This window comes from Centropristis striata, chromosome 16, assembly GCF_030273125.1.
Source record: "Centropristis striata isolate RG_2023a ecotype Rhode Island chromosome 16, C.striata_1.0, whole genome shotgun sequence".
NCBI lineage: Eukaryota > Metazoa > Chordata > Actinopteri > Perciformes > Serranidae > Centropristis > Centropristis striata.
In genome coordinates, this window is record NC_081532.1 from 6,542,258 (window position 1) to 6,566,088 (window position 23,831).

The following is a 23,831-nucleotide window of genomic DNA, read 5'->3' on the forward strand; positions in this document are numbered from 1 at the left end:
GTATTAAAATTAGCAAGAAACTGAAGAAAACAAGGGTGGTTTAATACATTTCTTTCCATGACTTTATATCTTTTCTTGATGGCCAAACGTTTAACCCTCTGGGGTCTATGATCACGCTTGTGTTTGGCTTTTTTCAAAGCCCCGTAACAAGATATGATCGTTTTAATTTGATAGTACAAATATACTTATTTAAGTGTAAAAGTAGGATGGGATGAGGCAGGCGTGGCATTCTGTAAAAATGGGAAAAAAGGGGTCTAATCATCTAACACTGTTCCTATAAATAAACATGTTTTATGGTAATTTTTAATGTATAGTTTTATTATATTTGAATTTTACCTTTATATGTTCATATTTGTAACCTATGTTTTACATTTTTCAGGTCTTAAACAGTTCATTGAGCATATTTTTGATTTTTATTGTCATAAATAGTAAAATTTTATTTCAGATTTCATGATTTTTTTAATGTATTTTTGGGCTCAATGTGTTAATAAAGTGGGTTAAACTGAAAAAATAATAGTCAGATCATGTTGAAGTTGCTGAGAAAATACCAAATACCAAACATGAGTATAGTAAATATTATGTGGTATATAAAGGGCAAATAGGCTCAGACCCCAGAGGGTTAACTCACAAAATCACAGATTCCAATAAATATGATTTATTAAAGTTGTGCTCTCATCTGGACTGATTTGAGTACAACAGTAAAACAAGCTCTACTTGTTAGATTTAGATGCAGCTAAAAATAAACAGCGTAAGGGCCGGAGTCACAGTGCTCTGACAACATGCCCAGAACCATGAAGTGATCATGTTAGAGAGCACTGCTCCAGCAGAGAAACTAAAATGGGAGCTAAGAAGAGATGGAATAGATGGAGTCGATTTTAAGAACACATACAGTAACCTACATCATGTGCACGCACTGCAAATTATTTGCTTCTTACCAAGATAAAATAACTTAGATTTCGAAGTGTTAGATAATTCATCTTGTTTTAAGAATTCATTTCTTTTTTTTAAGCCTTGTACAACCTGATAATGTAATAATGTAATACTTTATTACATTATTGGTAAAAAAAAAAAAGCGTATTACATTATTGGGAAATGCACTTTATTACATTATCGGGAAGTTATTACATTATCAGGTTTTATTACATTTTTAATGGACTCAAGTGCAGATTTTTATTACATTATCGGGGTTATTACATTATCAGGAATTTATTACATTATCAGCTTCTACAAGCCTTTAACATGTTTATTTCTAGATGCAACAATCCAAATTCAAGAAATCTTTTCAAGTGAGATTATCTGTCCATGCAGCAAGATAACTTCCCTCAGATTGAGTGATTTTATCTTGTTGTTAGACACCCCTTTTTTTGCAGTGCGTGCATGTCAGAGTCATGTATGCACACACATGCAATTTACTATTTCCAAGACACACACAGTCCAACTGTTGGTTTAAGGTTCCTCTGGATGTGCAGTGTCGCCATCTGACAGCCAGCAGAGCATCGCTTTCTGTTTTGCTCTGTATGTTTGCATATGTCACATACTCTCTCCCCTTAGTATATATAATCTATTTGTGTGTGTTTTGCACGTGCAGGCTAGTGTATGTGTGTGTGTGTGTGTGTGTGTGTGTGTGTGTCCGCTGGGGATGCTCTCACCATCCCAGCTCCGTACTCTGCCTCTGTCTCCAGCGCGTCAGGAGCGGCTTACATAAGAACAGGGCAAAAATAGCAGCTGAGAGGGGAGAGGAGGAGAGGGCTCTGCTGGCACGCACACAGTCGTAACGGGACCGCGGGGCACGGCACAACCCAGAGTACTATCACGCGCACACACACACACACACACACACACACACACTCACAGAGGGAAGACTGCAGTTATCAGGCATTATACTTCTTCTTTTTTTATTCCTGGTGCACTTTTTTTGACAGAATAGTAGAAATAACTGTAGTTGCCAAATAATCCTCGCTGATTTTTCAGCTCTCCAGACCTGAAGTGGCTGAACAAGCATGACATGGTGTGACAGTAGGGGAATGGTGGTAGGGGTGAGGCTTAGAGAGGTTAAAGAAGAAGAAAACATCAGATTGTTCATTAGCGCTCACTCTGCTGCAGTCTAATTGGTACACACTGCCAAGTGCAATAATTCCAAATTCACTTCAAATGTTTTTCCTCCACGTTCAGAAGGATGCAAAAAGTCACCAATTACGGCGAAACATTTCTTAATTGCAGATACTGACAATAGCTTGACTGCTGAAATGTTTATTCTTTCTTCTCTGTAATCAAATGGGGTGTTTTTTTTTCGCCTCATTTGAAATCTTTTCTTGTTTTACATCTATTTGAGTGCTGCTGAAATATAGAGGGAGCTGAAGGAGACAGAGGGAAAGGAAAGGAAAGGAGGGATGGTGCATGAGGAGGTGGAGAGGTGAGGCTAATCTCAGCTCTTACAGTGGTTAACGGATGAAGGATCGTTGTGTAAAAAGACGACAGGGGACAATAAGCCGGGGTCAGGCCACCGGCTCTGTAGAGGGGCGTTACACGCATCGCTACAGTGCTCCTCTGTAATTTCTACCTCTGTCTCTTCATCTCCTCACCACTTCTTCACCAGCATCCCTGTTAATCTGATTACCTTCTTACTGTTTCTTCTTCTGTTTTTAGCCTGCAACTTAAAATCACAAGCCTGGCGGTGCTTTGTGCATCCTCATCTGTTCTGTCACCGCACGTATGCACACATGAGGTTCATATAGGGCTGGGCGATATGGACCAAAAGTCAGATCCCGATATATATTTATTCACAGAAACAGGTAAATTATAAGGCAAATTATATTATAGCCCTTTAAAAGAGGTGAGTGCAATTTATAAAACAGCTATCATGGCCATTTTTATCCACCTGAGCCTCTTTTTTAAAAAATTGTCAGCTGTGTTTTGTTGTTCATTCATACTGTTTAAAACTACAGAAATAGCTCATCATATAGAGTACAAAATGGCTAATATTTTTATCGCAAAGTGAGAGCAAATGTTCAGTCAAAGTCAAATATGACATGTCACAAGTTTTTTTATTGAAACAATTTATTTAAGTGAACATAAATACTGTGTAACAACAGGAGAACCTTTTTTTCAAATCAAAGCTCAAGCTTTCAAATAACCTATGAAATAAAATAGGCCAATCTTTTTCTGAAATCAATATATTTACATGAGAAAAGAATAAGGAACATTACAAAAGAATAAAATATGACAAACCCTAGTAAGGGCAGCATTTATATATAAAAAAGGGGGGGGAAATGTTAACTATATCAATATATGTGATATGGTCTAATTCCATATCACATTAAAAAAAATATCGATATATCTTTTATATCGATATACCGCCCAGCCTTAGGTAGATGCACTTGTGGTTGCAGAGAGTGAAAGTGAAGGGAATGTGGAGGGAAATAAGGTAAGAGCCAAAGACAGAAGGTGAATGAGCACCATTTGCAGGAGGAAGGAGTAAAGGTGAAGTGGGAGAAATAGCAGTCTTTTATCCTCAACAGCCGGCAGGGACAAGCTGAGCGGTGCCATTTTTTGCGTGCAAGGGTAAACACTGGAAGAGATTTTACAGAGTTGCAAAGAATCTCAGCGGGTTTAAACACAACAGGGCCAAAAAGTGTACGTTTGTGTGCAGGTTTGCTCCTAAATGTGTGTTGGCGAGCGCAGCTAGTCCCCCTGAGACCTGAGATGCCCCGGCACCTCCCACTTTGTCTGATTTTGGCTTTTGTATAGAGGGGGCTACTTTTAGATTTTCTTATTTAGGGTGGGGGGTATATTAATTAATATTTTTGGCTTTGTGGGCGTAGGTCAGTGACCCTGAGATGAGGTGTGTGCATGTGTGTGTGCGTGTGTGTGACCCGAAGCCCCTCCCCTTCTGTCCACCCCCCATTACCCTCTGCTTTCAGAGGCAAGGCTCTCATGCATAATGCAGAGAGAACAGGGAGGCTCTCATTAATAATTACTGCCGCCTTTGATGGATGGAGAAAATAACGAAGGGGGCTGTTAAAAATGGAGAGAGCAAGAGAGACGGCGGAGGCGGTGGGGGGGGATCTGAGTTTTTTGGGTGGTATTTGTTGCCGTTGAGGACCGAATGCTTCTGGGAATGAATTTGGACTTAGTATAGTCAAAAACTAGGCTGATGTTTTGGATGGTGTTAATATTTTGATGAGGGAGTAACTCCTCGTCTGATGGTGGAGAATCTCTGAAGATCTGATGAATCTCAATTGTCTTTGTGTTGGAAGCTGCTTCTACCACTCAAGGGTGTTTGTCTCTCGACTTTTCTTTGATATTCTATATCATTAACCATTAGTTTGTGATGAAAAGCCTTTGTCGTCTTTACTTTTTTTAAAATATGAGATGTTACATGTCTACCTTTCCTACTTATTGCACAGGTTTCCATTAGAGATAGACATATATATCGGCCGATATTTGCGTTTTTTACTTGAATCGGCATTGGCCGATACGTGCGTGCGTCCACCGATCAATTAGCCCATTTCACTGAGTCAACACCAGGCAAGGCTCGGTGCAACAACTGCCATTATCTGGTGAGCTGCTGCTGATACCGGAAAAAAGAAAAACACATCAAATATGTGGATCATCTGAGGCGCCACCACCTCGAAGCCTAGAACAACATACACATTGTTTGCTATCTAAATGTATTTTTTTTTGTTTAAATTGAGACTTGGGTAACATTTGTTATCATTGTGTCATTTTTATCATGTAAATGGAGGGAGAAAAGGCAATATTGGCTTCAAGAATCGGCATATCACACATATCAGGGACCAGTTAAGACTGATGTCAAAATAATTGGTATCGGCCTTAAAAAACCCATATCGGGCGACCACTAGTTTCCATGTTAGATTGTTCCACAGCTACACGGCAGCACCTTCCACATTACATTTGGAACCCAGTAATGTGTCTGAAGATGGATTTATAAACGAGTTGCTGATGATTATTTGTGGTTTTGAGGGGTATGTAGCTGTAATATGGTCAGATATTTTATCATAACTCAATGAAAAGTTATACATTATTGCCTAAAACTCACTTTGTGGCAGATTTTTAAGGTGTGTGTGTGTGTGTGTGTGTGTGTGTGTGTGTGTGTGTGTGTGTGTGTGTTGGTCACAACCTCGGGGTCAGCAGGGAAGGTCACAGGGAGCAGCAAAGCTACAAGACCCCTGCCAGCCAGCCAATCAGAGCAAAGGCTCTGGTGGACAGCCAATGGCGGAGCGGCTCGGTGGCCTTTGATGGAGGGGCCACCATTAGCCTCGTCGCTGAACAACAGCGCTGGGGGCAAGATGGCCGACATCCAACACTGCAGAGAAGGAGGAAAAGGGAGAGAGGTGGAGATGGATGCAGAGACAGAGGGAGAGAAATAGGAGAGTGGGTTGAATTGTGAATACTAGAATATAAAATCATAGATGTTTTTTGCCAAACTAGAAGCAGAGCACTATGGAGAGCTGTAGGGCTGTAGGTCGGTCCACCGCTGTGGTCCACAGTGATATATCTCAACAGATTTTGGACGTTTGTCATGAAATTTGGGACCAAGATGAGGTGGAGGGGTGCACACTGTTATTGGAGAGGTGCTGACCACGAGGAAAATGCAAATAAGTAGTAATAAGTAGTACTAGTAGTAGTAGTAGAATAAGTAAAGATGTGGAATGAGTTGACAATTCTGTCTGGTATCAGGCAAAGCTCATGGTGCATCTTTGGGTTGTAGCTGTTAGCTAGCAGGCCGCTCTTCTTTCTCCTTTCTGTACTTTACCTCTAGTGGGTCCTGACTTCTGACAGGCTCATATTAGATAAGACCAGTGTTGGAAGACGTATTCAGATCCCTTACTTAAGTAAAAGTTCTAATACCACACTGTGAAATCACTCCACTACAGTAAAAGTCCTGCCTTCAAAACTTACTGAAGTAAAAGAACAAAAGTATCAGAATCAAAATGCGATACTTTTGAGATGCGATATATATTCCGATACTTTTATCCCAAAGTGAGAGCAAATGTTTAGTCAAAGTCAAATATGTCTCAAGTAGTTTTATTGAAACTGTTTATTTAAGTGAACATAAATACTTCATAAAAAACGAGAGAACCTTTTTTTTTTTTTTTAATCTAGCTCCATAAAGTGCACATTTAAATAAATAAAAAATCTTAAATAAAAATAGCTTATGAAATAAAATAGGCCAATCTTTTTCTGAAATAAATGTATTTATATGAAAAAAGAATAACGAACATTACCAATGAACTAAATATGACAAACCCTAGTAAGGGCAGCATTTATATATAAAGAAAGACATTTTTTTAACTATATCGATATATGTGATATGGTCTAATTCCATATTACATTTAAAAATATGTTGATATATCGATATAAATAACATATATAATATATATATCGCCCAGCCCTAGCAAAAAAACTTATTTGGGTCACATTTGCCTGCAGTCTGAACGTATATGTCACTATAATCAAAAAGCATGAAAAATGCTTATATTCTCGTTAAGATGTATTGATGAGACCAACAATGGAGATAAAAAAAGTAGTGTAAGAGGTTATCAATGGACGAAACAACGAATGACAGATTGTGTTGTGGCTCTAAACTATTAAAAATCTACAAAGATGGAGGTTACATCTCTTTGTTTTTCTCTCACTTCAAAGCGAAAAATATTACAGTTAACTCTAGTCAGGGCTGCTATAGAAGAAGAAAAATATGAAATTTGTCATATTTTTGATAGAAAAGATATTCAAGAGATTGATTTACACACTTTGTTCAACAGATTAATCTCCACAACAAACATTTTATCACAAACCAAGCATTTAATATTGTTGAGGAAATTTTCAGTGAAGCGAATTGTGCGAGGCATTGGGTGTGTGTCAGGGAGCCGCCACGTCTTCTTGTCTGCTCTGATCTGAATGAAGACCAGATGAATACTTATAGCCATTATATCTGAACAGACTGTGTCATAGATTGTGACACTCTATAATGTAAAGCAACATTTAATCTAAAGAGAACAAGATATGCAGATCAATTCGTCATGGAGATGGCAGCATCCTTCGGCTCCATCACATTCAGTGAATATCTGTTTTCTCCCACAATATAAATAGAAAACAACACAGAGATATTAACAGGTGTCACTTCCAGTATGTTGTTTGACAAAATGTAAAATGTGAAAACTTAAAAGGGTAATAGAGCTCATCTCCTGAGGAAATCCTATGAGGAAGAGCACAAATATGGCAAGGGAGCACAGTGGTCATATCTGATCGGTTAATATTAGAGAAGGGGGGGGGGGGGGGGGGGTGGATCGATACAGCATATATCGCTATATGCTTGCAGAAGACACACAACATTCTGAAGGACTCACTCCACCCTGCCAATCATCTGTTTGAACTGCTGCCCTCAGGGAAACGTTACAGGTCCATCAGAACACGCACCACAAGATTCATGAACAGTTTCTATCCCATAGCCATCACCATACTCAACTCAGACCTGAAAACAAACCCACAAGTCCGACAGCACTAATCAGGGACATCCACACCTAACACAATGCTCTGCACTTTATATATTTACACTACTGTTTCAATGCATACAATGGCACTGAGTTGATGAGACAGGATGAGCAGTGTTTTATTGTTGAGTGAACGTGCATTTTGTAACATGAAGGTTGGAGTGTTGTGAAAGGATGCCGTAACAGAGGTTGGGAGGTGGATGATGCTGTCAACACAGAGGAACGCTCTCAGGTTGCAAGTGCACGAAAAAAAAAAAAAAAAGGTGCACGTGTGATTTGTTGTGATGACGTCGTATCTGTGCGGCGGAGCACCGGTCAGACAGTATTGTGGGCAAGGTTGGAATAAACAAAGTTGAGTCGGGCTGCTCTGTGCACATATCGAGGATGACGCAGGAGTACGAGGGATTTAATTTCAGCGAGGCAGTTTGGAGTAAAGTGGCAGGTAATATTCCTGAGTTGAAGAGCGGAGTATTAGCGGAGGACCAGAGATGCAGCAGCTAGCTGCTAGCTGTTAATGACTGGTTCACAGAAGAATGGAGAGAGCAAACGGAGTAAGGAAGGTCCAATCTGGAGGCAGACGAAGGCCAAGCCCGGGTAGAGACATTGGAGAGATAGCAGCTGGCGGCTAGCAGGCCTAGAGCCGGGCTGTTCGTCTCTGCGCCGGGGTGGACGAGGGCAGCAGCTAGTGGCCGCAGTGAGCAGACAGGACCAGACGAGGAGGTAAATAAAAAAATAAGGAATAGTGCAGCACGCTTGTTAATCAAAGACGTCAAATGAAAACGGGTTGAAATCAATGATCAGTTTAAAGTTAACGCCGTTTAGGTACCGAAACATGGTACCGTTTAATTTTACATGAATCGGTACTCGGTAGTACCGACGGAATTCGGTCGGTACCTATAAAAGTACCGAATTCGGTAACCATCCCTATTCAGGGTCTATGAGTGGGATTGTCGTGACCGATAAGACCAACTGTATCAATCATCTTATGCATCATTCATTAACTGCAATGTGGGTGTAGCAGGTTAGTCTTAGCTTACAACAAAGTCTAACATTAACATCTTACATTCAGTGTTAATAAGAACGTAATGAGGGCAGTCAGTGGCCTAGAGGTTAGGAATCGGGCTTGTAACTGGAGAGTCGCTGGTTCAACTACTGACAGGTCAAGGACTGAAGTGCCCTTGAGCAATGCACCTAACCCCCCTGCACAGCTCCCCGGTAATGTGCTGCACACTGCTCCTTGCATTGTGTGTTCACTTGTGTGTAAAGAAGGATGGGTTAAACAGACACAATTAATAAAAAAGACAATTAATAAAAGTAATTAATCATCATCATCATCATAACAATCCATAGCATCAAGAAGAGCAGAACAAATGTGTTGTAGACGTCGTTTTGAATGCCAATGTAGGGTCACAAAGCCAGGAGCAACAGAGACAATGTGCTATTGTTGTTATTATAGTCGTGGAGAGCTGAGGCGTTTCCAGACGAATACAGTGATGTAATGACGTGGCTGTGGAAAAGCAAACAGGTTCTGAGACGGTTCGCATGTTGAACCAACAGTGAACCAGCACCAGCAAAAGAACTGGGTTCATGTTGGTGGAAGAGGGGAATCTGCAACCCTTTTCTAGGTGCAGCAGACAACTGTTTTCAACAGAAAAAAGCAGCAAACAGCAGACAACGTTAGCAACTAGCTGGTGAAAGTAGTGGAGCATTTAACAGCTAGAGAACAATATGTTTCCCTCAGGAGTTGGTGGAGAACAAAACAAAGCTAAAAATGGAGAAAATGGCTAAACTTTGCTTGATGGACACATGACAAACATGTCTCCAGATTGATGCTTATGTTTCTCTGGAACTGACGTGTAAAAAGTTTACAACATGTTCACAATGTCAGTGTTGTCTTAACTGATTTTTATTTTCTGCTACTAATTAGCCCAAAAATAATTAGGTTATAATGCTTTGAAAAAGGCAGAATTATAAGAAGTTGTCCATTTTTGTAAACCACATTCAAAATGTGCCCCTCCTCTCTGGTTTAATAAGACCAGAAGAGCTCGCCAGCAGGAAAACCAGCCCTAGTTTCACTTCAGTTTTGGAAAGAGATTTGTCCACTTGTCATTTTGCCTCGCTTTATCTGCATTTTAATTTGGAGTTGTGTCCTCAATTTTTGAAGTTTGTTCTAGGTGTTAGACATCCAGTGGCTAAAGGCTGATACCCAGAGAGAAGATAAGATGAGATAAGATAAGATGGTAACACTTTACAATAACAACTAAATAATGTTTATAGATGGTTTATAAACCAATTATTAACCATTTACAAAGTGTTATTTAATCGTTAAATGTTTTGAACTAATTTCTTAAACGTATATGAATAATTTCAAAATCATTAACATACTTAATATGGTGTTAAAAATGTTATGAGTGCAACTAAAACATTAATAACCTATTAATTATAATGTAATTGTTTGTTAATGGTAAATTAACTATAAACTGACATTAATATACCATCTTTCTAATAATTTCTAAATTATTTAGTTAGTAAACATTAATAAATTATGTATTTACCATTCTAAATGGCCTATATACGCTTTATAAATGATGATTAAACATTAATAAACTATCTGTTTACCATTTATAAATGAGGGTTATTGTAAAGTGCTACCGATAAGATAAAATAGAACTGTATTAATCTCGAAGGAAATTCTGGTTCCAGATTGTTACAAAGTTACAAAAACAATGACAAACAATCACAATATAGGATAATATAAGAAAAACAATGAACAAAATATGAATAAAATAATAAAAATATAACTATATAATGATATAAAATTAAAAATAAAGTGTCTAAGGAGTAAAGTGAGTAGAGTACAGATGATTTAATATACAAATTATTGCACAAGAGACGTCCCGAACACAGCAAAATGAAAAGAAAAGAGAAAATCCAGGTTGAGGGCATCACCGCATACTTCTACTGGATCATAAGTGATTATTGAGAGGGTTTAGTTTCATATGAGTCAATAGGTTTTTCAGGAAAATCCTTCTCATCCTGCCTTTAAGAATATACTTTAAAAATTGTGGACAGAAATGAACATGACAGCGAGACAGAAATCCAGCAGTAATGTTACACGACAAAGACTCTGTTCTTCAACAGAAGCAGCTCCTCCACTGATGCAGCCTTTGATATGTTCCACTGATCTGTGGCACTTACTGAACAATAGCCAAAGTTTGACCAACTTAAGTGACGGTGGCAGTGAAGAGGAGGAAATCTGTTGTTCAGATGAACTAAGCCACTGTTGCTGTCTTCAGGCTCAAAGGCAAAGCTGTAAAAGCCTTAAACAAGATCACACACACACACGCCACTCTCCCCAGCCCAGAACAGGATGCCAGAGATTGAAAAAGACAAGGATTTAGAAGGATAGATGAAGAAAGGAGTGTAAAGAGGAGAAAGAAAGGCTGAGTGGGAGAGAGGGTGAGAGATAAAGATGGCCCATGGGTGCCAGAGCTGCTCAGGATTGTACAGCTGAAGAGCATAAAAGTGGTGGCAGCTGTTTGTCCCTCTAATCAAGGTACACTAGGCCTGGGCCTCCTCCAAACACTCTGATGTAAAGCTGATGAAAATTTTGACAGTGCCACATAGATGACAAAAAAAGAAGAAAATACGCCCACCTACATGAGCCCGTACACCTCCACACCGCAGGCCTCCCCTAATGAAAGCCCAAATCTGCTGTGATCTTTGAATTCATTTGGCTTCATGAATTCAAGATGCAGGATGATGACATAATTGTGAAAACCTTTTACATGCAAATGACATTGTGTCTGTGGTGATTGTGGTACTTATGCTTATTCGTGGGGTGTCTTATTTTCCCTTTGTGTGTGTGTGTTTACGCAGGTATGAGACAGCAGAACGACAGAGGGACTCAGTACCGCTCAGCCATTTACACATCCAACCCCACTCAACAGGAGCTGGCTTTGAAGAGCAGAGTGGCCTTCCAGCAGGTAGAACACACACACACACACACACACACACACACACGCACACACACACACACGGGAAGCATTCATTATGACTCTTATGGGCATTTTGGATTGGCTTTCTGTTTCCCAGCATTGTAACACCAGTTGGTGTCAATAGATGACTGATGGATGAAACAGGAAACCTACACTGTTTCATTCATCAAGTGCTTAAGTACAGTTTTGAGGTACTTGTAGTTTACTTGAGTCTTTCCTTATTTGTAACTTTATTCTTCTGCTTTACTACATTTAGAGGCAAATATTTTACTTTTTACTCCACTACATTTAGCTGACAGATGTAGTTACTTTTCAGGTCAAAATTTAACATAAAAAACATCATAAATTTAAAGTGATTAGAATTTTTTTCTTAAAATTAAACCTCATTACAGTATATTAAGTAGTTAAAAGAAAGCCCTACCTTTACAAAATTACTAGTGAACGCTGCTTACATAAGTTCATCACGACAAATAATCTAATAATATATATAGACTATCTGAGTAGGTCCATTCTGCATTAATAATACTTTACGTTTGATACTATGATGCTGATGCTTTTGTACTTTTACTTCAGTAAGTTTTGAATGCAGGACTTTTACTGTAGTGGAGTAATTTCACATTGTGGTATTTGTGCTTTTACTGAAGTAAAGGATCTGAATACTTCTTCCACCACTAATAGTGACCTGATTCTTGTTGGGTTACAAGGGTAGGGCAACTCACACTCAAAAGCAAGTGTTGTAAGAAATTCTTTCAAATAATCTGCAGCAAGATGGTTAACGCTGCACAATCAAACCAGAAAAGGGTGGAGACTTGACCAGCAGCAGCATTCTGCTAGTGATGTGAGTAAACGATTACTTTGGCTGAAAAACACAAAGAAAAGAGCGATAACTACAGATGTCGAAACTTAAAATCCAAGTGAAAGTTGGATCTAAAAAACACAGCTGCAATTACCGCCTATTGATATAGTTGCAGCTAAAATGGAGATTTTCTATATTTTAACTTTTATATTAACTTTTAACTAGAAAGCTAGAAATGTGAGTATTTTCTATGTGTTACGCTATTTTATTTGTGTCTTGTGTGTTTAGCGTAACAATTTTAGTCATTTTGTGTCTTTTTTGGTCATTTTGTGTCTTTTTTAGTCATTTTGTGTCTTCTGTGGGGGTTTTCTTGGTCATTTTGTCTTCTATTTTTGTGTCTTTTTTTTGGTAATTTTGTGTCTTGTTTGGCCATTTTGTGTCTTTTTGTGGTTTTTTTTTTGTCATTTTGTGTATTTTTCAGTCATTTTGTGTCTTTTTTTTTTGTCATTTTGTGTCTTTTTTCGTCCTTTAGTCCAACATAAAATTTGATTTTGAATCTTTTTTTACTTTCAAAACACTATCATGCTCAATAAAGAATTTTAAATGTTGCAAATGTGAACAAAGGTTGCAAATATAACGTATAAGAGGGTTACATCTAGTTCTATAATTTTATACAAAATATATTTGTCTCCAGTTTTACTTGGTATATCATCATCAAACTGAAACTGGCCTCATGGAGTTTACAGCCAGAACTTTAGAGGTAAATTTAGTTAGTTAGTTAGGTTCTTTATTGTCCCCAAAGGGATAATTGTTCTCACACAGGTTTTTCTCAGGACAGCATACATTTAAAAGAAAAAGGCACAGCACATTGTGGCAGTAGGGCTCCACGCTGCTTTGTTTTCTAGTCTGGATGTCATGAAGAAGTCATGCTTTGGCGCTTTTGGTGACTCCAGAGGGTTAATACAGATTTAAAATAAAAATGAAAATGACTTTTAAAAAAAAGATCATATTATGTTGATATGTAAGAGGGTCTTGAAGGGTTGTCCCTCCAAGTTTAAAAACAAGGAGCACTTGGAAACAAAGGTTAGGGTTAAAAGTAAAAAATTGGATTTGGGCCCAAATTGACCGTTAAGCAGGTCTTAGCTGTAGTTTGGCTTTTTTTATTCTTATTCAAATAACTGGGATCACTCCAGTCTCTGGAGTGGTGACCTCTGAGAGTTTGATGCTGTTTAGTAAAGCACAGCCACCTCTGTTAGCTTGATCTCCAGTGAAAGTTGGGTCTAAAAAACACAGCTGCAATTACCGCCTATTGATATAGATCAGGGATGGGCAACTTAAATGCTGGAGGGGGCCACAATTTTTCATCACCACTACCACAGGGCCACATATAGGACCGTGCACTTAACCAGATATGATTAAACTGCAATTTTAAACATGTTTACAGTGCAGTAACTTAACATATTTCATGCTCAAATGCATGTTTAACAGTATAAATAGGAATACAAAAGGTTTGAAGCAAATAAAAAATAACCACTTACTGTGATTTCTTTTTTTTTTCAGTGCAAGAACAGCAGACCAACATTAATTGCAGAAGTAATTTTGTGCATTTTTACACTGCACTTTTAAGATTTGATGCTCAAATGCATGGAGTTGCACTGAGGGCCACTTCAAGTGAGGGTGCGAGCCGTATGCGGCCCCCGGGCCTCCAGTTGCCCATCCCTGATGTACAGTAGTTGCAGCTAAAACGGAGATCTTCGATATTTTAACTTTTATTTTAACTTTTAACTAGAAAACTAGAAATATGAGTTTTTTCTTAGTTAATACTGATTTAAAATAAAAATAAAAATGACCATCATATTATGTTGTTTCTCCATCAACGACTACTGATATATCTCCAAGTTTAAAAACAAGGAGCACATGGAAACAAAGGTTAGAGGCAAAAGTAAGAAATTGGATTTGAGCCTAAATTGACCGTTAAGCAGGTCTTAGCTGTAGTTTGGCTTTTTTTATTCTTATTCAAATAACTGGGATCACTCCAGTCTCTGGAGTGGTGACCTCTGAGAGTTTGATGCTGTTTAGTCAAGCGCAGCCACCTCTGTTAGCTTGATCTCCATCTACATCCAATTGGTGACCCCTCTCTCTTCAGCTAAATGACAGGAAGAGGGTCAATAGGTCATCAAAACCCATTTCTAAAGCTCGTCCTTTCAGTGGCACACGCGTCGCCCTTTTGTTCTTCCACCCATCTGTCCGTCCGTCCGTCCATTAGTCCGTCCGTCCGTTGATCCTTCCGTCGCTCCGGTTTCTTCCTCTCTGGCCTCTCTAAATGCTATTCATGGACAAGCTGGCGGGGGGGCGGAGGGGAGCAAATTATGATCGTCATGGTTACTTAGGGGTCCTGGGGTCAGCGGTTACGGGCCACAGGGCTGCTCACGTTGCCATGGCGACAACCTCCCAACCTTGGCCTTGGGCTTGGGTCAGAGGTGAGAGAGGGGTGGCAGCTGAGACCAGGAAGGTGCTGAATGAGGGGGAGCAGGAAACGAAAAGCAAAGGAGGCAATCAGATCAGAGGGCCATGACTGACTGACAGGGTACCAACTGACTGTGACCTCACACACACACACACACACACACGCGCACGCACGCACGCACGCACGCACGCAAACACACCCACACACAATAGTGAATTCCCTATCAAGGTTATAATAGTTTGGAATTTTTCATTAGTTTTAGTTTTAATTTCGTTGTGATTTTTTGTTTTCAAATTCAGTTAGTTTTAATGAGTTTTTAGAGTGAGTTTAATAGTTTTAGTTTATTTTTTATTTTTTTGAAAAGCTTTAGTTTAAGTGTTTTAGATTTTTGTTCTGGGGTATTTGTTGGGTGGGAGATTAAAAGAGGTCACAGTAAATTTTGCCTTTATTTCCTTTGTCTGATGCATCTTCATTATGTATGAAAAAAGTTGACAAAGATGAAAACGAAGGACATTTTCACTATAATTTTAGATTAGTTTACTTAGCTAGTTTTTGTAACCACACAATACAGTTTCAGTTTAAACATAAACCTAATGTAACCTTAACCCTTAAAACAAAGTCTGAAATTGCAAAAAAGCCTTTAAAGAAGTGAGGACCCTCCGAAATGTCCTCACTTTGCAAAAATGTCCTCACTCTGTTGGTTAAAAACGTGTACCGGTCCTCACTATGTAGATAGTACAAGAACACACACACACACACACACACACACCACCTGGGTTTATAAGCATAAAACCACAACTGAAGTGGAGGAGTTTAATATATATGTTGTGTGAATTTAACAACACACTGTACATGTAGGGGCAAAATAAATTGATCACAAATTGACATAAGGAAAATACACATTGAGTTAAATTCTGGACCTTTTTGCATCTGTTCTGGAACTTTCAGTAACATCACATGATCTTTAGCAGCAGAAAGGAGTTTGCCTCATTCTCACTTTTCTCTGTCTCATGCTTTTTATGAGCATTATATTACAACTTTTCATCCATGTTGTCTTGAAATTTGAGTTTCTAAGTTCTGTCTTGGTCTTGGAAAACAGCACTTGACTAATAATCTCACCTCTAATGATGTAATTTGATAATTAGCTGTTGATATTATAATATGATGTATAATAATTGTTATTGTGACAAGTTGACAACAACAACAACAACAACAACATGACAAGATTATAAAATCCTCAGAAAAAAACTTAAACAGACCAGCAGCTAAATGGACCGTTGGGCTTCATGTGAGATTTTTCTGTCAAAGAAGTAGTAAGAAATTCAGTAAAAACATCCATTAACATTTACTTGGTTATGTGTTTTCATTTCATTAGTCACTTCACTTTCACTAATAAACACTTTTTTTCATGTAGCACCTTTAAAAAACAGCAGCTTACAAAGTGCTTCAACAAAGAGCAGTTAATCACAACGAGAATGATGCCATAAGGCTAAAAACAATTCTTACGTTAAAAGAAAAACAATAAAAGACAGAGCAGGAACAATCACAAGACATTCACAGATGCACAGAAAATAAAAGGTAAATTATGTAAAAAAAATTAAAAAGGAATGGTAAAATGGAAAACATTACGTTAAAGGAAGTGGGTTTTAACAAGTGATTTAAAAGAAGTTACTGACTCTGCGCACCTTATCTCCTTCCGATTCCAAATCCATACGGTTCCCCGTCCTATAAATGGAAGAAGAACACTGATATAGGCTGTTTGTTAAAAACATTTGGATATTCAAGTAAGCCCCGCCCAACTCACCATTGCATTTATGTATTTTTACGAAATACTTTGAAATGTAGTCTGTTACTGAACACAAATTTGATGGCATTTTTTGTAATTAAGTAATATAATTAATTGGATTATAAAGATGTGATATCTCATCTGAATACTTTAAAATCGGATTACTTTAAAATCAAACAGTGGAGATAATGCACCTAACACTTTAATGAAAATGGAAGTTAATATGCAAATAAAATACATTTAGCATATTCAGCAACAGTTACAGTTGGTCAGATCAAATTACAAAAACAGTACTGGCATATACTACAGGTGTACTGTACCATATTTTAAAGATGTAATGAAACCACGATGAACCACTTGACCAGTGGTGAAAGAAGTATTCATATCCCTTACTTCAGTAAAAGTACAAATACCACACTGTGAAATTACTCCACTACAGTAAAAGTCCTGCATTAAAAACTTACTCAAGTAAAAGAACAAAAGTATCAGCGTCAAATTTTACTTAAAGTATCAAAAGTAAAAGTACTCGTTATGCAGAATGACCCCACTCAGATATATATATTCTAAATATATTATTAGATTATTTGTGGTGATGAATTTGTGTAAGCGGCGTTTTAATTTTGTAAAGGTAGGGTTCTTTTAACTATATATGCTGTTATGAGGTTTAATTTTAATCACTTTAAATATATATGATGTTTTTTATCTTAAATCTCGACCTGTAAAGTTAAAAGTACAATATTTGCCTCAAAATGTAGTAGAGCAGAAGTATAAAGTTACATAAAATGGAAATACTCAAGTAAAGTACAAGTACCTCAAAATTGTACTTAAGTACAGTACTTGAGTAAATCTACTTAGTTACTTTCCACCACTGTTCTTCACAATGTAACTATACTCTGATTGCATATACAGTATGGACTTTTTTTCCTCTAATCCTGATTAAATGTAATCCATTACTACCCAACCCTGTTTATTTAGTAGCCTAACCTTTTCTGAAGCTAAGTCATCTAATGACGACACCATAAGACTACAAATAAACCAAGCGTTCAATGGGTTTTATTCTATGGAGCTCTATGTTTCTGTCACCTCCATGCCAGACTGCTGAGAACCATAACCCAGTTTGCAGCAGACACTCAAAAAACACACCCATTTAGGAACATCCGGAGGAGAAACAGCACTCAGACTCTCTCCTTCTCCCCGTCTCTCTCTCCCCACCAACGCTGCTGACACCACCGATCTGTCAACCACTTCAGTGGCACCCCGGTTTCATCTGAGGGCCACTGGGACACGTATCTTCTCAAAGCAGCTGACACGCTCTGAACCAAAATGGCAGCTTCCTGCCCTGAAATGGTTGCCTTGCCGCATTGATGCTGAGTCTCAAGAACGCCCTGGCTTGAAAATGGCAACTCTACAGAGGAAGGGCTTGCTGTGTGTGTGTGTGTGTGTGTCCGTGTGTGCGCACGAGGTCGTGTGTGTGTATGTGTGTGTGTGTTATCCTAAAAGGCCAATGCTCTCTTATCGGGAGGAGTGAGTGCATGTTCGCGAGAGTGACAAGAGAGAGTGGGTGGAGGCGATCCAAGACGATCGCAGATAAGACAGGCATCACAAAAATCCAGATTCCACCCCACTGCCAGCCCATGACTCACACACACTCACATGTACGTAAAGACACACACACACACACACACACACACACACACACACACACACACACACACAGAGACATACATTTGGCACATACACGCACAGCCCAATGAATAATTAACCCATACCAAGAGTCTCTTCTGCAGGGCTTTCAGTTTCTTAACTTCAGCATTGGGGGGTGGGGGGTGGGGGGTGAGGGAGAGTGAGGCAGAAAAGCTTGTTTAAGCGCGAGAGCAGAGAGGGGGAGGAGAGGCGGGGGGAGGGAGGGGGGGAGAGGAGAAGGGGGTTCTCTATAATGAAATTTGAAATTTGCAGAACATCAAAGGCTTCTGTAGCCAAGCCGCTGTGGCAGCAGAGCAGAGAGGAGGAGTGCATCTCTTTCTCTCCCTCTGTCTCCCCCCCGTCTCTCTCACTCTCTCTCTCTCTTTCCTCCTTCTCTCTTTCTCTCTATCCCTCCCTCTCTGCTAAAATGTGTCTCCCCAGAGGTGGGGGTGGGGGTGAGTGGAGGGTGAGAGAGAAGGGAAGAGTTGATTAGGAGGAGAGGAGAGTGGTGGTGGGAGTGGGTTAGAGATGGGTGAGGGTTTGGAGAGAAAAAATGGAAGAACAGGGCTCTCTCTCTCTCTCTCTCTCTCTCTCTCTCTCTCTCTATATATATATATATATATATACACACACACACATATATATACACGTGTGTGAGAGAGAGATGAGTGTGTGTGCATGTATGAACAATAGGTTTTATCAAGCCAGCTTGAGTGCTGTGTGTGTGTGTGTGTGTGTGTGTGTAGGGCCTTGGAGGGGTGAGTGTGCCCTCTGATAAGGCATCCTAACTTAATGAGCTTGAAAGGGGGGAAGCGGCGGGGGGAAGTGGGGGTTCGGATGATGGCTGGGAAAAAAAAAAGGGGGATCGTTTGGGGCTAGAAGTCTGTAGGAGCCGCCCGGGGGTTTAAAACGGGGCACAGCATCAGCAGGTTTCGTAATCGGGCTTCAAGTGGCACGTCTCTCATTTTGGAAAGTCTTCAAAAGTCAGATTTACCCTCTCAGCTATTCCCCAGCTCCCGCATTTTATTTAATAGTCTGTGTGTGCTTTACATGAAAATCTTTTTGCTGTGCGCCGAACTGATCGATCGCAACGAGACGTCTTTCTAACGCAACCACCGGGCAGTATTGGCTAAGACATAACCGTTAATAGGAGATAATAGGAGGCATATTGTTCTCAGATAACTTTTCTTTAATTGCCAGAAGGCGTCTGCCCGTCCCCCAGTGAGAGCAGCCGAAATGTTGAAGCGCGATCGCTTTTCACAAGGAACGCAGGGATCATCTTCTGCGTTTTTCGGTCTTCAGATGTTGAGCTACTTGTTGTCTGCCCAGGAAGAAAAAAAAAAAGACAAAAACAACAACAAAAAACAACGTAGGAGCACACACCGCCTCGCTCCGAGACTGAAGTGTGTGCTTCCTCTCAGAATGTAGGAGTGTTGGCTTCCTCGCTCACAAAATGTAGGAGCGCTCGCTGAAGATTAGAGCCCAGCTAAAATGGATGCCTGACCCGCGCTGAGAAAGAGAAAGAGATGAACAGAGCAGGGCAGAGGAGAAAAAAAGTCTTCATCCTCTGTGCATAGGCAGACAGAGGCACAGAGGGAATACACACACACACACACACACACTGATGTACACGAGTGTTTTACACATATGGCATTTTACAGAAACCTCACAGGAGCAAGAGGCATAATGTACTACTTTTTCATTATCTTCTCTCTTTCAGACTATTTTTTCACCACCTCACGACAGTCTGTTTTCATTCTGTCAGCCTCTGGATAATCTCTCTCCTCCTTCTACTTCCCTCCATCTCTCCCTGTGTGTCTCTGCACCATCTCTGTCTCTTTTCCCGTCCTCCGTCCTCTCTCCATCCCTCCCGCTCCGTCTCTCTCTCCCTGAGGTCATCGAGGGCAAGCGTGGTGCCGCGGACTCGTCGATAAGTATCATGTCAGCCTACCTCATGTGTTCTCGGGCAGAGCTACAGTCCTTCTGTTAGCAGCGGAGCAGCTCTGCTTTCGGCACTACTCAAAGTGTATTTACATTTTTAAGATGTTGAAGGGCTTTTTGTGCTCCAGCGTTCAGGTGTGCAGCTGCAGCGAACGTTGCATCGGTTTTAGATCAAGAGTTTGCAGTAACGTGCAAAAATTAAGCATATTTAAGTGCTTTATTAAGTGCAACTTTTGTTTGAATTATTTTATTTCTTCTTTGTTCTGCTGCACTACATTTCAGGGAATCTTTTTTTTTTTTTTACTACATTTTTTGTGCAGCTGTATCACTAGTTTAATATCAATATTTTACACATAAATATATGAAATATTATGCAATATTATAGATCAGAATAGCCCAATCTAGACCAATTTATTGCTGCATACACATAGGTGCATCAACAGTGATGATCCCCAATAATAACCGCAATATAAAACCTTTACAGGCATCATGAACTTCTGTACTTCTAATCAAGTAAAATTAGGACAGTCATACTAATTGTAATATTTTTACCTCAAGGTTTTGCTATTAGTACTTCTTCCACCACTGCTGAATTATTAGATCTACATTATAAGCTTTGTGAAACATGCTTTGGCATTACTGTACCTAATTAGGGTAATGCCAATAAAGTAAAATTTTAATTTGCAATCAAGATTGAGGTGAGGACACCAAGAGAAATTGCTAAAATGACGGAGGAGAGGAGTCAGAGGAATAGTAAAAGGCGGTAACCACACACCAGTAACAGGAGTGGACTAAGGAATGATTACATAAATCTCTGAATTGAGGTCATATCCCTCTTCAAATGTCTTCACCATGAGTCATCGGGTGTCACAAACTCTATGTCAATGCGCGTCTCTTCCCCACCACTCTGCAGCCGTAGGCCTTCCGAGGGAAAAAACAGAGAGAGAGACAAGACAGTGGGGTAGGACGAGAGGAGAGAGTACATTTTCCTCCTCCTCCTCTTCCTCCACCTCCTGCTCCTCCACCTCCTCCTCCACCCTCTCTCGGGGTGTCACGTCCTATTTGTGTCCCGAGGCCGTCTCTCTGGCGATGGTGATGGCGAGAGGGGCTCTCTCGCTTGGCTGGAGAGCAGGGAAGGACTTGGTAGCACGAAGCGGTGGTCTGTGCTCACATGGGAGAGAGAGAGAGAGAGAGAGAGAGAGAGAGAGAGAGTCAGCAATGGAGGGAGATGGAGAGAAAGGAGGAGAGAGAGAGAGAGAGAGAGATATGCACCCGTTCAGCCATGCCTTTGACAGGGGAGTCTTTCCGACAGGCGTGAAGAAAGGAAGGGCTGACTGGGCTGAGTGAGCTCACACACACATACATGTTTTTGTCACTTAGGAGGACATTGCATTGACTTGCATTCATTCGCCGCCGATCCAACCGTAAGCAGTACATGCCTGGTCCTCACCGTACACACAAACCCGAAGTCTCAACCCCAAAATTTAAACATTTCTCTTGTGGGTACCCACTTTTTTTTTTTTATCTGAGTCCCCTTAATGATGTGATTTGTGTCTCCACGGTTATCCAGATACACACCCTGAGCTACACCTGCCGTGTCCTGTATTCATGACCCTTCACGTGCGCGCACACACACACACACACACACACACACACACACACATTTCTTTCCCATCATTTCGACATCAACTTGGAAGACGTTTTCTCTTCCTCTCTAGTATTTTCTCTCCTCCATCTTTTTTTTTTTTACACCCCACAGTCGTCCCTCCATCCCTCTGCTGCTGCTGCTGCTGCTGCAGTGAGAGAGAGAGCGAAGCCACATAAGGTTATACACAGTGGCGTGACGCCATGCATTCTGATTTATAGATCTAAAATGGCCGCCGTGTTGTGACTGCTGTAGAGGGCTGGATGGAGAGCGAGGGGGTGTCGGGGTGGGGGCGTACGTTAGCTCGGAATAGCAGACCTTTTCTTGGACATTGTGTTCTCCTCACATGATGCGTCCTCTGCCCCGGAGCGCTTGCTACTACAGTGGTTTGGTGATGATGACTGATTAATTAGGCCATGATGTACAAAGCTTTACTACAGTGCTGTTGGATGCAGGCGGGCGGGCGGGAGGAGAAAATGGGTTCTCCCTGTGTCAGGCTGCACACAGTGTGTATTTGATAGGTAAATATGTCCGTGCATGTGAGGTTGGTGTTCTGGCTGCAGGTTGGTTTGTGGACGTTGGGTCCTTCCTGCAGGGAGATTAGAGCCCTCACATTGTAGCGGCAGCCACCGAGGACTTAGAGGTCAGCCGCTGCCTCAGCCTCTCTGTGGGGCGCAGAGCTTTGATTTACTGACTCCACTGCATCACCTCCAGCACACACACACACACACACACACACACACACACACAGCTAGTACCACACTGCCTCCATGTGGACACAATTAAACACTACCCAGCTGCTTTTCACTCCCATTATTCTCTCTAAAAACTTCTTTTTATACATGTCTTCCTTTTTAATGCACAATTTAATTCAGCTGAATTTCAGCAGTTTTATTTATATAGCCCACAATCACAAATTGGCCTCAAAGGATTTTATAGTCTGTATTAGGGCTGGGCGATATGTCGATTAAAAAAATATATATCGATGTATTTTTAAATGTGATATGGAATTAGACCATATCACATATATCGATATAGTTCATTTTTTTCGTTCTTTCTATATAAATGCTGCCCTTACTAGGGTTTGTCATATTTAGTTCTTTTGTAATATTTGTTATTCTTTTTTCATATAAATATATTTATTTCAGAAAAAGATTGGCCTATTTTATCTCATAGACTATTTTTATTTAAGATATTTTTTTATTTAAATGTGCACTTTATGGATCTTTGATATTTTGAAAAGGTACTCCTGTTTTTATAAAGTATTTATGTTCACGTTAATAAACTGTTTCAATAAAACTACTTGTGACATGTCATATTTGACTTTGGCTGAACATTTGTTCTCACTTTGCAATAAAAATATCAGGATTTTTTATCATATATCGATATTCAGCCTAAATATATCAGGATAAGACTTTTGGTCCATATCGCCCAGCCCTAGTCCGTACAGCATAAAACAGAATAAAACTCCTGAAACAACAAAAAACAGCCTTTAACTGGAGAAAAAAGGAAGAAAAGAAAGATCATGAGTATGAGTAGATCAACATAATACAATTACAATACATAGAATAAAATTACAATATATAGATGGATCAGTTTGGATTTAACTCAGGAGCCAGAAACAGAAAATCAGCCTTATTTTAACATGCAAATATAAGTGTGAGGTCGATTAATTTTAAATTAATCTCAAACGATTCCAATGATGGATTAATCAATACAATCATTCATCACACTTTCTGCTTCCAGACTGGAGGAAATATTCCCAGAAACGTCACCTCTCAGTGTGAAATGATTAAAGGACGAGGGAACATTGTCTCATTAGTTCTTGCTCTGTCATAACTTACAATCATTTTGCCGTTCATTGTGTGATTTTTTTCTTTTAACAGGGAATTTAATCCAGACCCATTTACTGGCTGGTTGTTAACGTAAAGACTGAATGAGACTTTCAACACCGTTAGCCAGAAAACTAATGCTGTAACTCTATAACTCTGAAAAGGTACA

General features: G+C 39.8%; 1 protein-coding gene across 3 annotated transcripts in view; it reads left to right on the top strand.

Moving 5' to 3' along the window:
• msrab (methionine sulfoxide reductase Ab) overlaps window positions 1-23,831 on the top strand; it is a 64,122-nt gene that overhangs the window by 31,002 nt on the left and 9,289 nt on the right. For all 3 annotated transcript variants that reach the window (XM_059353792.1, XM_059353793.1, XM_059353794.1), the window contains exon 5: window positions 11,394-11,500. In XM_059353792.1, coding sequence (XP_059209775.1) covers window positions 11,394-11,500 — 107 coding nt within the window. The remainder of the gene's footprint in view (window positions 1-11,393; window positions 11,501-23,831) is intronic.